Source organism: Dermochelys coriacea, chromosome 1 (assembly GCF_009764565.3).
Source record: "Dermochelys coriacea isolate rDerCor1 chromosome 1, rDerCor1.pri.v4, whole genome shotgun sequence".
In the NCBI taxonomy this organism is placed as follows: Eukaryota; Metazoa; Chordata; order Testudines; family Dermochelyidae; genus Dermochelys; species Dermochelys coriacea.
This window is the reverse complement of record NC_050068.2, coordinates 213,006,365-213,023,524: the sequence shown is the minus strand read 5'-3', so window position 1 is coordinate 213,023,524 and position 17,160 is coordinate 213,006,365. Positions and strand designations below refer to the sequence as shown.

General features: G+C 45.2%; 1 protein-coding gene across 4 annotated transcripts in view; it reads left to right on the top strand.

Annotated features, from left to right (window-relative positions):
• Positions 1 to 17,160, top strand: part of LOC119841398 (ephrin type-B receptor 5) — a 149,378-nt gene that overhangs the window by 105,318 nt on the left and 26,900 nt on the right. For all 4 annotated transcript variants that reach the window (XM_038368810.2, XM_043513472.1, XM_043513477.1 and 1 more), the window contains exons 5-6: positions 7,539 to 7,694; positions 11,195 to 11,533. In XM_038368810.2, coding sequence (XP_038224738.1) covers positions 7,539 to 7,694; positions 11,195 to 11,533 — 495 coding nt within the window. The remainder of the gene's footprint in view (positions 1 to 7,538; positions 7,695 to 11,194; positions 11,534 to 17,160) is intronic.

Genomic DNA, 17,160 nt, shown 5'->3' with positions numbered 1-17,160 from the left:
CCTTCCAAACACACCTGAGAGCAAACAGTAGTTATTGATTACACACAAATCAGGGGCCTGTTTTCCAGGCACCAAATTGAGGTGGTTTAGTAAGAGGGTCCTTTTCTCTGGACTGGCTGCCATATTGTGTGCCAGAATCTGTAAGCTTTCATTTAAAAAAAAAAAGTCTAGCCTTTACGGCTAGATAATGAAGATAATGTTGCAAGCATAAATCATGTGTAACCAATGCAGTGATGTCAATCAGAGCCTGCTGGCAGCCTGAAGAAATGGTTCTGAGAGGTAGGTACTGCCCTTTTTCCTTATAAAGGGGTATTAATGTCTGCAGCCTGCACACACACACATTTAAATGCAGCCTTGTTAACTAGTGGACTGCTGCTCAAAGTGCACACAAAGGAGAGTGACAATCATAGTCTGAAGATCTGCACAATATACTGTGAGTGGCATCTGATTTTGTATCATGAATAAGTGGAGCTTGGTTAGGGTTGCCAACTTTCTACTCGCACAAAACCGAACACCCTCTGCCCTGCCCCTCTTCCAAGGCCCCGCCCATGCCCCGGCCCTTCTCATAGGGTCCCCACTCCATCCCCCAACCCCTCTGTCGCTCGCTCTCCCCAACCTCACTCACTCACTCATTTTCACCTGCCTGGCTCAGGGGGCTGGGGTTCAGGAGGGGTTGAGGGCTCTGTCTGGGGGTGCGGGCTCTGGGGGGGGCTGGGGATGAGGGGTTTGGGGTGCAGGAGGATGCTCTGAGCTGAGATCGAGAAGTTTGGAGGGCGATCAGGGCTAGGGAAGGGGTGTGGAGCATGCGGAGGAAGGGGTCCAGGGGTGCAGGCTCCGGGTGGTGCTTACCTCAAGCAGCTCCTGGCTAATGGGAGCTGCAGGGCAGGGGCAGCAAGTGGAGCCTCCCTGGCTGCCCCTGTGCATAGGAGCTGGAGGGGGGACATGCCGGCTGCTTCCCGGGAGCCATGCGGCGTGGAGGCTAGCATGGAGCCTCCAGCCCTGCTGTGCAGTGCCGCCAACTGGACAGTGAATGGCCCGCCAGCATCCCCTTTCGACCAGGTGTTGTGGTCGAAAACTGGACACCTGGTCACCCTAGCTCTGGGAGAGTATCCCAATGTACTCTTTTCCTAGTCTGCCTTCAGCCCATCCTTTCTGCCCATTCCTGGCCCCCATCTCTCTAACTGTGGCTGACAATGCAGCCGCTGAATCAACAGTCTATAACAAATATTATTTTGTGCAAAGAAACAAATTGGCCATCACAGTGAGTGCTTCCAGATACCAGGCCTGAGACGCCAGTGTCACTGCACTGAGGTCCATGGAGTTACATTGGTGGAAAAGTGGTGTAACTAAGTGGAGATTAAGGGCCATTGTTCACACCCCACTGTCTTCTGTTTCTTAAGCTTGCAGAGTAGCCACATGGAACCCTAAAAAGGGCAGAAATTCAGTCCTCACAAAAGAAGAAACATTACTGGGCACAGCGAAACACTGAAGATCCATGATCTTCATTGCTGGTGACAAGATTGTAGTGGAATCCCGTTTTTCCAGTTTAAGCAGCTGCAATGGGTATACAGATCTCTGTGGATCACTCTGACACTGCTGATCCATTCTTTGCTTAGGGGTGGAGGCAGTTTCCACTTCATATAAAAATTTTACTGTTAGATTGAGGCCTTGCAAGAGCATGATGTCACCCACTAGTTTTATTCTTGATCAGTGTTCAACAAATACTGATGGCTATTGGCAAGTCATCAATTACTAAATAAATGAATTTGTCACTTTCATAAATATTGTAACAAATCCATGTGCAATTCTAGGATGTCAAGGTTGTCGTTATTTCACACACTAGACCACTCAGAATTTCATAGCAATGACAGAGATTTAAGTCAGATCCTCCTACTCCAAAGCCCAGGTTCTTCACTTCTTGAACTTTAATAACTAACTAACTAACTTTCTATTTGACGTACAGTGCCTATGGCATGCAGGTGAACAGTTCTGATTCCATCCACAGAGGTCCTGGTCCTCATAGCTAACCTTGACAAGTTCATTACACAATAATATAATTTTATTTTGTGTATGTCCTCAAAGTTTCTCAAATAATAAACAGAGTTAACTATAGAATCATAGAAGATTAGGGTTGGAAGAGACCTCAGGAGGGCATCTATTCCAATCCCCTGCTCAAAGCAGGACCAACCCCAAATAAATCATCCCAGCCGGGCTTTGTCAAGCCGGGCCTTAAAAACCTCTAAGGATGGAGATTCCAGCACCTCCCTAGGTAATCTATTCCAGTGCTTCACCACCCTCCTAGTGAAATCGTTTTTCCTAATATCCAACCTAGACCTCCCCCATTGCAACTTGAGACCATTGCTCCTTGTTCTGTCATCTGCCACCAATGAGAACAGCCGAGCTCCATCCTCTTTGGAACCCCCCTTCAGGTAGTTGAAGGCTGCTATCAAATCTCCCCTCACTCTTCTCTTCTGCAGACTAAATAAGCCCAGTTCTCTCAGCCTCTCCTCATGAGTCATGTGCCTCAGCCCCCTAATCATTTCTGTTGCCCTCCGCTGGACTCTCTCCAATTTGTCCACATCCTTTCAGTAGTGGGGGGGCCCAAAACTGGACAAAGTACTGCACAAGTGGCCTCTCCAATGCCAAATAGAGGGGAATAATCACTTACCTCAAACTGCTGGCAATGCTCCTACTAATGCAGCCCAATATGTCATTGGCCTTCTTGGCAACAAGGGCACACTCTTGACTCATATCCAGCTTCTCATCCACTGTAATTGCCAGGTCCTTTTCTGCAGAACTGCTGCTTAGCCATTCGGTCCTCAGCCTTTAGCAGTGCATGGGATTCTTCTTCCTAAGTGCAGAACTCTGCATTTGTCTTCATTGAACCTCATCAGATTTCTTTTGGCCCAATCCTCCAATTTGTCTGGGTCACTCTGGACCATATCCCTACCCTCCAGCATATCTATCTCTGCCCCCAGTTTACTGTCATCTGCGAACTTGCTGAGGGTGCAATGCATCCCATCATCCAGATCATTAATGAAGATGCTGAATAAAACCAGCCCCAGGACCAACCCCTGGGACATTCTGCTTGATACCGGCTGCCAACTAGATACTGAGCTGTTGATCACTACCCATTGAGCCCGACGATCTAGCCAGCTTTCTATCCACCTTATAGTCCATTCATCCAATCCATACTTCTTTAACTTGCTGGCAAGAATATTGTGGGAGACCATACCAAAAACTTTGCTAAAATCAAGGAACAACACGTCCACTACTTTCCCCTCATCCACAAAGACAGTTATCTCATCATAGAAGGCAATCAGGTTGGTCAGGCATGACTTGCCCTTGGTGAATCCATGCTGACTGTTCCTGATCACCTTCCTCTCCTCCAACTGATTCAAAATGGATTCTTTGAGGACTTGCTCCATGATTTTTCCAGAGACTGAGGCGAGTCTGACTGGTCTGTAGTTCCTTGGATTCTCCTTCTTCCCTTTTTTAAAGATGGGCATTATATTTGCCTTTTTCCAATTGTCCGGGACCTCCCCCGATTGCCACGAGTATTCAAAGATAACGGCCAATCGCTCTGCAATCACATCAGCCAACTCCCTCAGCACCCTCAAATGCATTGCATCTGGCCCCATGGACTTGTGCATGTGTCCAGCTTTTCTAAATAGTCTTTAACCTGTTCTTTCACCACAGAGTGCTGCTCACCTCCTCCCCGTACTGTGCTGCCCAGTGCAGCAGTCTGGGAGCTGACCTGGTGTGTGAAGACTGAGGCAAAAAAACATTGAGTATTTCAGCTTTTTCCACATCATCTGTCACTAGGTTGCCTCCTCCTGACCTTCTTGTTGCTAAAATACCTGTAGAAATCCTTCTTGTTACCCGTCACATCCCTTGGTAGCTGCAACTCCAGTTGTGCTTTACCCGTCCTGATTACACCCCTACATGCTCGAGCAATATCTTTATACTCCTCCCTGGTCATCTGTCCAAGTTTCCAAGTTTCAGCCAATGGACAGTGTATTGTAAAGATGACAAGAAACAGCAGTTCAAAGATATTGTCTAGGGAATTAATTTAAAGCATTCAGTCTTAAGATCAAAATCAGATGTTTCCAGATGATATTTGAAATGATATGGTGAGTTAATAAAGTGGAGAGGTATGGGGACGCTGTTCCAGACAGCAGGAGCTGCAGAAAAAAAGGCTTTCACATGAAGTGCTGAGATTGTGTAAAAGATTATTCAGGGAGGGAAAAAGTAGATATAGTCTGAGAGGTCAGCAAAGTCTGGTGTCATGATATGTGGAAAAACAGACTTTCTTAAACAGGAAATGCATATTAAAGAACATGGCTGCAACTTGAGAACAAACAAATAGACTTCCACAGAGCTTGTGTTCCAGCATTGTCCCGCTTACTTGCCAGAAACCACACTCTGCCTAGAACTTTGTATAGCACATAGAGACATCTAGTGGGTGAATAAGATGCTGGAAGTCAACATAGCATTACATCTGGTGTACTGTATCCCATGTGACTTAATTTATCCCCCCACCCCTTTTTTATAGATGCACCTGCCATCAATTGTAGATGTTCTTGCAATACAAACAGGTGGACCAATAAAGACAATGTTATTTGTAAGGAAAGACAGAGACCATTAAGTTTGCCACTAGCAATCCACTAAGCTTTATTTGAACTCTTTGAATTGCACACATCCAACTTCCTGTTCAGGATTCTGGGTCGTTGTGGTGCAAATGGCATGTCCTGTATTAAGTAGTATTACAATTAGAATTATAACTAAAAGGCATCCAAAACTGATCTAAATGTATTCCTTCATTACTCTCCTCATATAAAGACCTACCTAGTCTTATCATAGGAGAGATGGATTGCTTTGACCTTGACCATGCAAACTCATTCAGGGGTTTGTTCTGCCCTGTGGCTGGGAATGTGTTTTTACTAGGCTAACCATTTATACATCTATTCTGTGGAGACCTTTATGAGTTGGTGTTAAGTAACATCTCTGTTGAGCCATTCCCTGTTTCAGTTTCTGGATTCTGAGCAGTAGGCACATTTTTTTGTTTTATCCTCAAGTTTATGCAGAGATGCCAGCAATACTTTTTTGGGTGGTGCAATAGGACAATGATTAGTCATTAGCGATTTTTCTTGCAATTTCCCTTGCCATTGTGTTAGGGCCAGCTATTTCTGGAATTTCCATAGTCTCAGGTCATGAAACCATTTCAGTGTCCTTTTCCACAGCTGGAACTAGCCCAGAGATAATCTTATTTTCTCCTGAAATTCTCAGTAGATGGTTTACATGTACTCTGCGGTCTGAACCAAGAACACAGAGGCCTTGGCTACACCATAACATTTAACTGAATTTCTAAGCAAAGTGTGACACAGAAGGTTCTTAAGTGGGTTTGTGTGTACATGCTGCACGTCAGTCTTGCCAGCAACCTGCTTCTTCCTGAACAAGAATGTAGAACTGTTTTTTCTGTGTATATAGGGCCCATACTGTATATTGAATATGGAATATTAAGATATATAAGCAGGGGAATATTTAGTAGGAGACGGGAGGTGGTATTACCTCCGTATACAACATTGGCAAGACCGTTTCTGGAATACTATGTCTGGTTCTGGGGTCCATGATTCAAAAGGGTGTTTGAACAATAGAAAAGGGTTCAGAAAAGAGTTACAAGAATGGCTTTGGGTCTGGGAAACTGGCCTTTCAGTGAGAGACCAAAGCTCAGTCTATTTAGTTAATCGAATAAAGCTAAGAGGTTACCTGATCATGGTCTGTAAGTGCCTACGTGGGAAGACGATTTCTGCTAGTTAGAGGACTCTCAAACAGACAAAGGTATAACAAGATCCAATGGCTGGAGGCAAAAACTAGACAAACTTAGACTAGGAACAAGGCAGAAATTTTAAGTGAGAATAATTAACCATTGGAACAGTTTACCATGGGATGTGGTGTGGTCTCTATCACTTGAAACCTTTACATGAAAATTAATTATCTTTCTAAAAGATGCGCTCTAGCACAACCAGAAGTTATGACCTTGATGCAGGAATCACTGGGTGAAGTTCTGTGGCCTGTGTTGTACAGAAGGTTAGACTAGATGATCACAGTGGTCCCTTCTGGCCTTAAAATCTATGAAAGTGAGCTTCATTCTCTTCTGTCTTGCACATCAACTGGACTGCTGACTACACTCCAGTAGAGGAAACAAAGTGGAGAATGATACATGAGCCAGAAAAGAATCACCTGAATCTCAAAGACCAGGCAGAATTTCCAGGGCTGGCAGTTGGGGTGGGGGTGGGGGAATCTTGTAAACTGAAGCACATTCAGTCGTGCCACTATGCCATTTTTACAGAATCACATCTTTGCGAATAATCATGCTGCAGTAGTCACTCCTTACACACTTCAGTGACTATATGGGTTATAAATGACTCCAAGCAATAATTTTCAGTAGAAATGGGAGCTGGGATTCCCTCAATACACCAAGCCATTCCTAAGGTTATTTATTATTGTTATTCCATGCAACATGTCCACTTCCAGTGCATGTTTTACACTTTTTGATAGGTACAGCTGTGTGTATATTCCTCCCCCCCCCACAGCTCCCCTCCATCTATCACATTTCATTTCTCCTGGTCCTGCTTTCCTCCCCCCTTGAGTTGTTTTGCTCATGCAACCCATTGGGGAGATTCTTCATTATAGTGGAATAAGACAGCATTCTCACCCTGCTTCTAACATAAGGTACATGCATTATGTCTGGTCCAAGCTTACCTCCTTCTTGGGAATTTACTTGATTGTGAACTTAAATAACAACAACCAAACAGAAATCTCAAACTAAGCTTTCTCCTGAGCTCGGCTGTTCATTGGATGTTCCTTTGCCTCAGAGGGAAACTCGAACCCATTTTATTCCGAACTGGACCTAGAAAGACCCACCGGCTAGCATGAGTCAGCAGAAATAGGACTGTAGCATCTGACATGTGGGTGACTCACCACATGAGCCCTGCATTGCCAGCGGTATCCCAGAACCTGCTGTCATATTATAAATAGGGGATTGGTTTTGCTGTATTGCACTCTTCACTCAGCTTGTGTTCCTATGTGGTAGATTTCCATGCTAGTTTCAGTGTTACTCTCTTAGCCATCTCCATTGCTAATGCTCCTTGGCCAGTAAAAAAGTCAAATCTATTTCAGATAATAAAACCTTTTCTCTGAACCATCCACAAAGGAATCCACCTTGAAGCTCCTAGTCCTTTCCAGATTGGGGATTTCAAGAGAGGGTTAAGAAATCACATTGAGATGGGAGGCCTGCTACCGCCACTTCAACTTTAATGGCAGTCTCAGTCACTAGTGGGGATGAGACATGGCACATAGCCCAGCTCAAAGGAGGCAATGCCTGTCCAGCGGTGGGGTGACTGAAACTGCACAACCAGTCAGTACAGGATTCTCCCAGCAGCAGTGTGGTCTCAGCCTGAAGGAGAATGTGTTCCTTCTGGGATCTGGAGTAATTGGTTCCCCTTTCTCATCTGTCACTGTTTTCTTTCCCCTAGCCTGTCCCACTGGTTCCTTTAAAGCATATGTGGGAGATGCCCCCTGCAGACTCTGCCCCGCCCACAGCCACGCTCCAGTGCCAGGCTCCAGTGAATGTCCCTGCCAAAGCCGATACTACCGCTCTGCTTCGGACACGTCTGACAGCCCCTGCACTGGTAAGTGTTTGGGTAGAGTGTGTGAGGGGAGCAAGAGGAATGGCCAATGATTCAGGGGAGTCTCTGAGTCATCGCCTCTAAGAGCCCCTGAGAAAGAGAGAATAATTTCTCTTCACTCTTTTCCCCTACAGGAATCTGGGGGGCACCACTTCTAATCTACTACAGGGTGTGTCTACCCACCAAATGTATTGAAGACATTTCATTAATCCCATATATTATATACAATTCTCAATATAGTAGATACAAAAACCTGCATTAAAAGGACATTAATGTTGCAAAATCAGGCTCTCAGAAATTAAGAAATGTCAGAATTCAGTTTGCCCATGCAACCTTAATTCGGCCTCCTTGTGTGTATGCATTATGATACAGTCTTTAATTACATGATCACATAGTATTTTTCTGTAAGGACCCCTACCTCATTAATTGCACAGGATGGACAGTGCTCACTGAATGAGCAGTTACTTAATATGTTGTTTTATCCTCATTGTACAATGAGTAGAACCAGACTGTATTTACTACACACTACTGAAACCCTACTTGGAAGACAGAAATATTACTTTCTTCATGGGCTTTCTATGGTGCTCATCTCTACAGTATCCAAGCGCTTCACAAACATTCATGAATTTGTCTTCATAACACCCCTGTGAGGAGAGGAAGTATTATCCCCATTTTACAGATAAGGGGCTGAGGCACAGAGAGATTAAGGTCAAAAGTGTCCATTAAATTTGGTTTCCCAATTTGAGATATCTAGGACCTGATTTTTCAGAGTACTTAGTATGATATAGCTCTTTATCTGTTGAAGCACAACTCCCATTGTCTTCAGTTCATAGATTCCAAGGCCAGGGGGTCCATTGTGATCATCTAGCCTGACATCCTGTAAAACTCAGGACATAGAACTTCCCCCAAAAAATAATTCCTAAGGCATATCATTTAGAAAAACATCCAACATTGATTTTAAAATGGTCAGTGATGGAGACTCCACCATGATCTTTGGTAAATTGTTCCAATGGTTAATTACTCTTGCTGTTAAAAATTTGTACATTCTTTCCAATCTGAATTTGTCTAGCTTCAACTTCCAGCTATTGGATGTGTTATACCTTTCTCTGCTAGACTGAACAGCTCATTATTAAATATTTGTTCCCCATATGGGTAGTTATAGCCTGAAATCAAGTCACCCCTTAACCTTCTCTGTGTTAATCTAAATAGGTTGAGCTCCTTGAGTCTATCACTATAATAAATGTTTTCTAATCCTTTAATCGTTTTCGTGGCTTTTCTTTGAATCCTCTCCAATTTATCAACATCCTTCTTGAATTGTGGACACCAGAACTGGACACAGTATTCCAGTAGTGGTCACACAAGTGCCAAATACAGAGGTAATATAACCTCTCCGCTCCTACTTGAGATTGGCCTGTTTATGCATCCCAAGTTTGCATTAGCCCTCTTGGATACAGCATTACAATGAGAGCTCGTATTCAGCTGATTATCCACCGTGACCCGCAAATCTCAGAATTACTACTTCCCAGGAGAGAGTCCCCCACCCTGTAAGTATAACCTATTTTCTTTGAGCTACAGTGAAAGCTTATGCTCAAATAAATTTGTTAGCCTCTAAGGTGCCACAAGTACTCCTTTTCTTTTTGCGAATACAGACTAACACGGCTGCTACTCTGAAACCTATTTTCTTTGTACTTAGGGCAGCTGTGAGCTCTCAGCACTTCTCCAAATCAGATCCCTGGGTCTCAAATTGGACACCCAAAAAATTAGGAACACACAATTAGTGATCACCTGTGAAAAATTTGGCTTAAGTGACTTGCCCAGCATCACACAGGAACTCTGTGGCAGAGGCAGGGTTAGAATCCAGTTTTCCAGGGATACATTCCCCTGTTTTAAACATGAGATGATCCTTTCTCTTCTTCCAGTCCCTTGCATCATTCATTGCACACCTTCCAGCTTTTGCAACAAATGAGGCAACGGTCCTACAGACAACAGATTCCTTCAAAAAGAAAAGGAGTACTTGTGGCACCTTAGAGACTAACAAATTTATTAGAGCATAAGCTTTCGTGAGCTACAGCTCACTTCATCAGATGCATTTGGTGGAAAAAACAGAGGAGAGATTTATATACACACACACAGAGAACATGAAACAATGGGTTTATCATACACACTGTAAGGAGAGTGATCACTTAAGATAAGCCATCACCAGCAGCAGGGGGGGAAAAGAGGAAAACCTTTCATGGTGACAAGCAAGGTAGGCTAATTCCAGCAGTTAACAAGAATATCAGAGGAACAGTGGGGGGTGGGGTGGGAGGGAGAAATACCATGGGGAAATAGTTTTACTTTGTGTAATGACTCATCCATTCCCAGTCTCTATTCAAGCCTAAGTTAATTGTATCCAGTTTGCAAATTAATTCCAATTCAGCAATCTCTCGTTGGAGTCTGTTTTTGAAGCTTTTTTGTTGAAGTATAGCCACTCTTAGGTCTGTGATCGAGTGACCAGAGAGATTGAAGTGTTCTCCAACTGGTTTTTGAATGTTATAATTCTTGACGTCTGATTTGTGTCCATTCATTCTTTTACGTAGAGACTGTCCAGTTTGGCCAATGTACATGGCAGAGGGGCATTGCTGGCACATGATGGCATATATCACATTGGTAGATCTAAATGCATCCGATGAAGTGAGCTGTAGCTCACGAAAGCTTATGCTCTAATAAATTTGTTAGTCTCTAAGGTGCCATAAGTACTCCTTTTCTTTTTGCGAATACAGACTAACATGGCTGCTACTCTGAAACCAGATTCCTTCAATTCACCACCCTGATTCATATCCAGTGGATGTTCATCCTGTGCACTGAAAGAGGCAGGGGTCCTTTGGAAAAAACAGTATATGAACATTGGCCAGTTTAGAAGGCCTACACTAATCTTGCAGGCATTTCTCTGTTTGTCTGTTCGTCTGTAAAGTGATAACTTGTGAATGCCATATAGGAGCAATTTCAAACTTTCAGGGAATGTTCTAGACATCAGTGTCTAGAACCCTACTGATTTTTGGGGAAAACAGAAAAACAAAAGGGGACACATGGAGCCCCTGCAGCACTTTGCTATAGCACGCTCAGTGCAGACAGAATGTTCAGAGAATTTAGCTACCAGACTGTAACAAGTCTCTACTGAACATGTGCGTACTGAGATTTTAAAAAGGCTCATAAATTGGTTGGCTTTTTATGAGAACAACACAAGGCTCATCCCTGACAAAAAGCCACCCCCTTGCTAAATTTCAAGTCCCTACTCCAAAGCATGGGAGTGCTAGAGTTCTTGAAAGAAAATAAAACTGTAATAGGGGCAAAACAATGTATTTGTCCCTAGCCTCCTTCTGGGAAACAGCTGAAACATTTTTTGCAGAGGAATGAGAGTGTTAGAGAAATAAGAAACTTGTCCTCTTATTCTCTTTCCTCTTCTTTCTTTCTCTCTGTCATTCTTTTGTAGGTTTTTAATATCTCATTTTCCTCTCTTGTAGGCACTCCTTCCGCCCCCCAGGATGTTAGCTACGAAATCATTGGCTCCAATGTGCTCCTGACCTGGCGCTTACCCAAGGACCTGGGTGGCCGCAAGGATGTCTTCTTTAATATCATCTGCAAGGTGTGCCCGATGGGGTCTCCGGGGCCCTGCGTGCGCTGTGGGGACAACATCCAGTTTGAGCCACGTCAGGTTGGGCTAACAGAGAGTCGTGTGCAGGTCTCCAACCTGCTGGCCCGTGTGCAGTACACATTCGAGATCCAGGCTGTCAACCTGGTGACCGAGCTGAGCCCAGAGGTACCCCAATATGCAGCCATCAACGTCAGCACCAGCCAGTCAGGTGAGGAGGCCTGTTCATCTGACTCTCATCCCTCCTACTGCTTTCTCTCATTCCTTCTTTCACATTCTGTGCCTTGTAGCAGGCATGGCTCTGACTTGTTTGGCTGTGTGCTATACTTCATCTTGACCTGCCACTTCTGAATGGTTCCTGTGTGCCCCTCTCTCTGCTGCTCCCCTTTTTCCCTTCCCCTCTTGGCAGAGAAGCTGAGTTTAGCTGCCAGTGTGAATGGGCATGAAGGAACAAGGAAGAGTCAGAGGCAGGAGATGGCCTAGAGGGAACAGCAGTGGGTGAAGTATCTCCACTGGTCAGAGGAGCAGCTGCTTCATTGTGTGATGCAGGAGCCACTGTCATTGTTTGTCAGGGGCCCTGTGAGTTTTAAGCTGCTGCAGAAGACTTAGCATTTCTTCGTCTTTTCATCATCCCCTCTATCGCCCGCTCTTCTCCATTTTCCCTTTGACCCCCCCTTCCTCTCTCTAGTTCATCTTTCTTCCCCTAAGTCACTCTTCAGTTTCCTTCTCTGCCTTTGCCCTCTTTCAAAAAATGGTGAATCTCCTGTTTGTCTTTTACTTCTCCTCCTGCATCGATTCAGCTCCTCTCCTGTCCCCTTCCCTCTCTCTAGACTCCATTTCAGTTCATATTTCATGACTCCCTAACAAACATCACTGGGAATTCACCAACTGTGCCCGTCCATGTCTTAGTGTCTGTCTCAAAAGAGAAAGAGATGACAGCTGGGCACAGCGTGATAAAATATAGTATATATGAATGGCTGTATCTAGCACTGAAGTGCATCTACCTCTAGGATGCACAACTGTTCAGGTCAGTAGACAAAAAAGAAAACCACATCAATGCCAACTGCAGTGGGAATGCCAGGGTGAAAGAATGCAATGACCCAAGCTGAAATTAGGTCAAGACTCAGGGAAAGGGGTTAACACCCCATTTTACAAAAACTGTCATGGATTCTTCTACTGTGCCATGGTGCTAAAGAATGATCCTGGGATGTTATTTCCCTGTGGATGGGAAATGTATTTGCCTTTTACAGGGTGCCCAGATATTACACTGATGACTGCCATCTAAATGTCTTCTATAATAATTATGAGAGGGGTGTGATCATAGAATCATACAATATCAGGGTTGGAAGGGACCTCAGGAGGTCATCTAGTCCAACCCCCTGCTCAAAGCAGGACCAATCCCCAACTAAATCATCCCAGCCAGGGCTTTGTCGAGCCTGACCTTAAAAACTTCTAAGGAAGGAGATTCCACCAGCTCCCTAGGTAACACATTCCAGTGTTTCACCACCCTCCTAGTGAAAAAGTTTTTCCTAATATCCAACCTAAACCTCCCCCACTGCAACTTGAGACCATTAGGCCTTGTTCTGTCATTTGCTACCACTGAGAACAGTCTAGATCCATCCTCTTTGGAACCCCCTTTCAGGTAGTGGAAAGCAGCTATCATATCCCCCCTCATTCTTCTCTTCCGCAGACTAAACAATCCCAGTTCCCTCAGCCTCTCCTCATAAGTCATGTGTTCCAGTCCCTAATCATTTTTGTTGCCCTCTGCTGGACTCTTTCCAATTTTTCCACATCCTTCTTGTAGTGTGGGGCCCAAAACTGGACACAGAACTCCAGATGAGGCCTCACCAATGTCGAACAGAGGGGAACAATCATGTCCCTTGATCTGCTGGCAATGTCCCTACTTATACATCCCCAAAAGCCATTGGCCTTCTTGGCAACAAGGGCACACTGTTGACTCATATCCAGTTTCTCGTCCACTGTAACCCCTAGGTCCTTTTCTGCAGAACTGCTGCCGAGCCATTCGGTCCCTAGTCTGTAGCGGTGCATGGGATTCTTCCTTCCTAAGTGCAGGACTCTGCACTTGTCCTTGTTGAACCTCATCAGATTTCTTTTGGCCCTATACATTAATTTGTCTACGGCCCTCTGTATCCTATCCCTACCCTCCAGCGTATCTACCTCTCCTCCCAGTTTAGTGTCATCTGCAAACTTGCTGAGGGTGCAATCCACACCATCCTCTAGATCATTTATGAAGATATTGAACAAAACCAGCGTGAGGACCGACCCTTGGGGCACTCCACTTGATACCGGCTGCCAGCTAGACATGTAGCCATTGATCACTACCCATTGAGCCCGACAATCTAGCCAACTTTCTATCCACCATATAGTCCATTCATCCAGCCCATACTTCTTTAACTTGCTGGCAAGAATACTGTGGGAGACCATGTCAAAAGCTTTGCTAAAGTCAAGGAACAACACATCCACTGCTTTCCCCTCATCCACAGAGCTAGTTATCTCGTCGTAGAAGGCAATTAGATTAGTCAGGCATGACTTGCCCTTGGTGAATCCATGCTGACTGTTCCTGATCACTTTCCTCTCCTCTAAGTGCTTCAGAATTGATTCCTTGAGGATCTGCTCCATGATTTTTCCAGGGACTGAGGTGAGGCTGACTGGCCTGTAGTTCCCAGAATCCTCCTTCTTCCCTTTTTTAAAGATGGGCACTACATTAGCCTTTTTCCAGTCTTCCGGGACTTCCCCTGATCGCCATGAGTTTTCAAAGATAATGGCCAATGGCTCTGCTATCACATCCGCCAACTCCTTTAGCACTCTCTGATGCAGCGCATCCGACCCCATGGACTTGTGCTCGTTCAGCTTTACTAGATAGTCCCGAACGACTTCTTTCTCCACAGATGGCTGGTCACCTCCTCCCCATGCTGTGCTGCCCAGTGCAGTAGTCTGGGAGCTGACCTTGTTCGTGAAGACAGAGGCAAAAAAAGCATTAAGTACATTAGCTTTTTCCACATCCTCTGTCACTAGGTTGCCTCCCTCATTCAGTAAGGGGCCCACACTTTCCTTGATTTTCTTCTTGTTTCTAACATACCTGAAGAAACCCTTCTTGTTACTCTTAACATCTCTTGCTAGCTGCAACTCCAAGTGTGATTTGGCCTTCCTGATTTCACTGCTGCATGCCCGAGCAATATTTTTATACTCTTCCCTGGTCATTTGTCCAATCTTCCACTTCTTGTAAGCTTCTTTTTTGTGTTTAAGATCAGCAAGGATTTTACTGTTAAGCCAAGCTGGTCGCCTGTCATATTTACTATTCTTTCTACACATCGGGATGGTTTGTCCCTGTAACCTCAATAAGGATTCTTTAAAATACAGCCAACTCTCCTGGACTCCTTTCCCCCTCATGTTATCCTCCCAGGAGATCCTGTCCATCAGTTCCCTGAGGGAGTCAAAGTCTGCTTTTCTGAAGTCCAGGGTCCGTATTCTGCTGCTCTCCTTTCTTCCCTGTGTCAGGATCCTGAACTTGACCAACTCATGGTCACGGCCTCCCAAGTTCCCATCTACTTTTGCTTCCCTACTAATTCTTCCCGGTTTGTGAGCAGCAGATCAAGAAGAGCTCTGCCCCTAGTTGGTTCCTCCAGGACTTGTACCAGGAAGTTGTCTCCAACACTCTCCAAAAACTTCCTGGATTGTCTGTGCACTGCTGTATTGCTCTCCCAGCAGATATCAGGGTGATTGAAGTCTCCCAGAAGAACCAGGGCCTGCGATCTAGTAACTTCCATGAGTTGCTGGAAGAAAGCCTCGTCCACCTCATCCCTCTGGTCTGGTGATCTATAGCAGACTCCCACCACGACATCACCCTTGTTGCTCACACTTCTAAACTTAATCCAGAGACTCTCAGGTTTTTCTGCAGTTTCATACTTGAGCTCTGAGCAGTCATACTGCTCCCTTACATTCAATGCAACTCCCCCACCTTTTCTGCCCTGCCTGTCCTTCCTGAACAGTTTGTATCCATCCATGATAGTACTCCAGTCATGTGAGTTATCCCACCAAGGCTTTTTGTATTTGTGTATAGGCACTTGAGATAACTCGCTGATCGTCCCTCTTTCTCAGTATGAGGCAGGAGCCCTGCCCTCTCGCGCACTCCTGCTTGTGCTTTCTCCCAGTATCCCACTTCCCCACTTACCTCAGGGCTTTGGTCTCCTTCCCCCGGTGAACCTAGTTTAAAGCCCTCCTCACTAGGTTAGCCAGCCTGCTTGCGAAGATGCTCTTCCCTCTCTTCGTTAGATTGAGCCCATCTCTGCCTAGCACTCCTCCTTCTTGGAACACCATCCTGAAAGCATCGTGACTATAACTAAGTGTATATCTAAACTGCACACTAAGCCTGTGTTCTGACTCAGATTTGAGCCCAAGTCCCACTTTCATCCACATGCAAATCAGTCTGACTCAGGTCAGCAAGCACTCAGGGCCCAGGAGCCTTTTGGGGTGGGGGCGGAGGGGTCAGAGCCCAAGTCCTGCTGAGACTTGGTTCCAAAGCGTGCCATATTGCAATGTGGATACAGTCAAGCCTTAAACATGAGTAAGAAGGTCTATGTAGTGCAGTATGGACATATTAGTATGGCTGTGCAACCCAGGTCCAGCAGTTGAAAACCCAGGTTTACAATGTAATGCAGACTCTCAAGCATGGGCTTGGGAAACACCAATTTCACAAACTGGGTTCCACAGACTCAGGTTTACAATGCAGTGTAGACGTACCCTGAGAGACCAGTTGGTTGTCTGGGCAGCCCTGTAGGTGGCGAGTGAAGGGTTGCAAAGCCTATCAGAGTGATGGACAGAATAGAGGAAGCTAGTATATGGAGGAGAGATGGCAATAACATCAGGAGAATCCCTTGTTGCAGAAGGGTTGTACTTGGCTGAGAGTGGAGGGACTCTGAAACCTGACTTACAAAGGTAGCCTGAGAGAACTGAATGCACATATTTGGCTCTGCTAAGTGACAGCTAGAATTGGGTGGGGACATGGCAACTCTCTACAAGGATGTACATAGCTAGAAGGAGAGGAATTGTTCACGGGTAGGCTCGGGGTGGGGTATAATCAGGATAATGGAATGAAATGGAGCAAAAGGGGGAACAATCTAAATTGAATATCAGGAGCTGTTTGCTACCATTGAGCTCTATTAAATTCCTAATTAGACTCTAATTAGACTCCCCAGAGAAGTGGTGGAAGCCCTATTGCCTAAATCATGTAAAATTAGGCCTGGACAAAGCCCAAGAGAACATACTATAGGGAACTATTCTGCCCTGGCTAGGGACCAGACGTGAACTGTGTTAATAGGTTTATTCCTGCTTTAATGTATGGGTTCTGCGGAGCATCTGTTGGGGTTTTCATGCGAGCCGGACAAAGCACATCAGCCAATATGGTTGGTAGCAAAGCCGTTTATCTGTTATTCTCTCATTGCTTTTATACACTCCTTTTACATAATATTTTCAACCCCCTCCAAAGTCCATCACCCAGTAGCGGAGACATCTCGTTGGTTGAGCAGCCTCAGCACGGGCCATGCACGTGCGTCCTTCCTCTTGATTGGAGCACAGCTGTCCACTCTCTGTTGTCAACAAAGTCTGGTGTTGCCAGTTTGCCTGGATCACGTCCCAGCCTGTAACTCTTTCTCAAAGCTCATTAAAGGTTCACCGCATCCTTGACTAGCTGATAAATATTCTTAACTAGCTCACAGATACACCATGTTCCCACAAGCATCTTGCTGTGAGGACAGGGAGAGGTGGATAATGCTCCCCGTGAGCAGAGAGGAGGCTGCAGGTGAGCTGTGTCTGGATCAT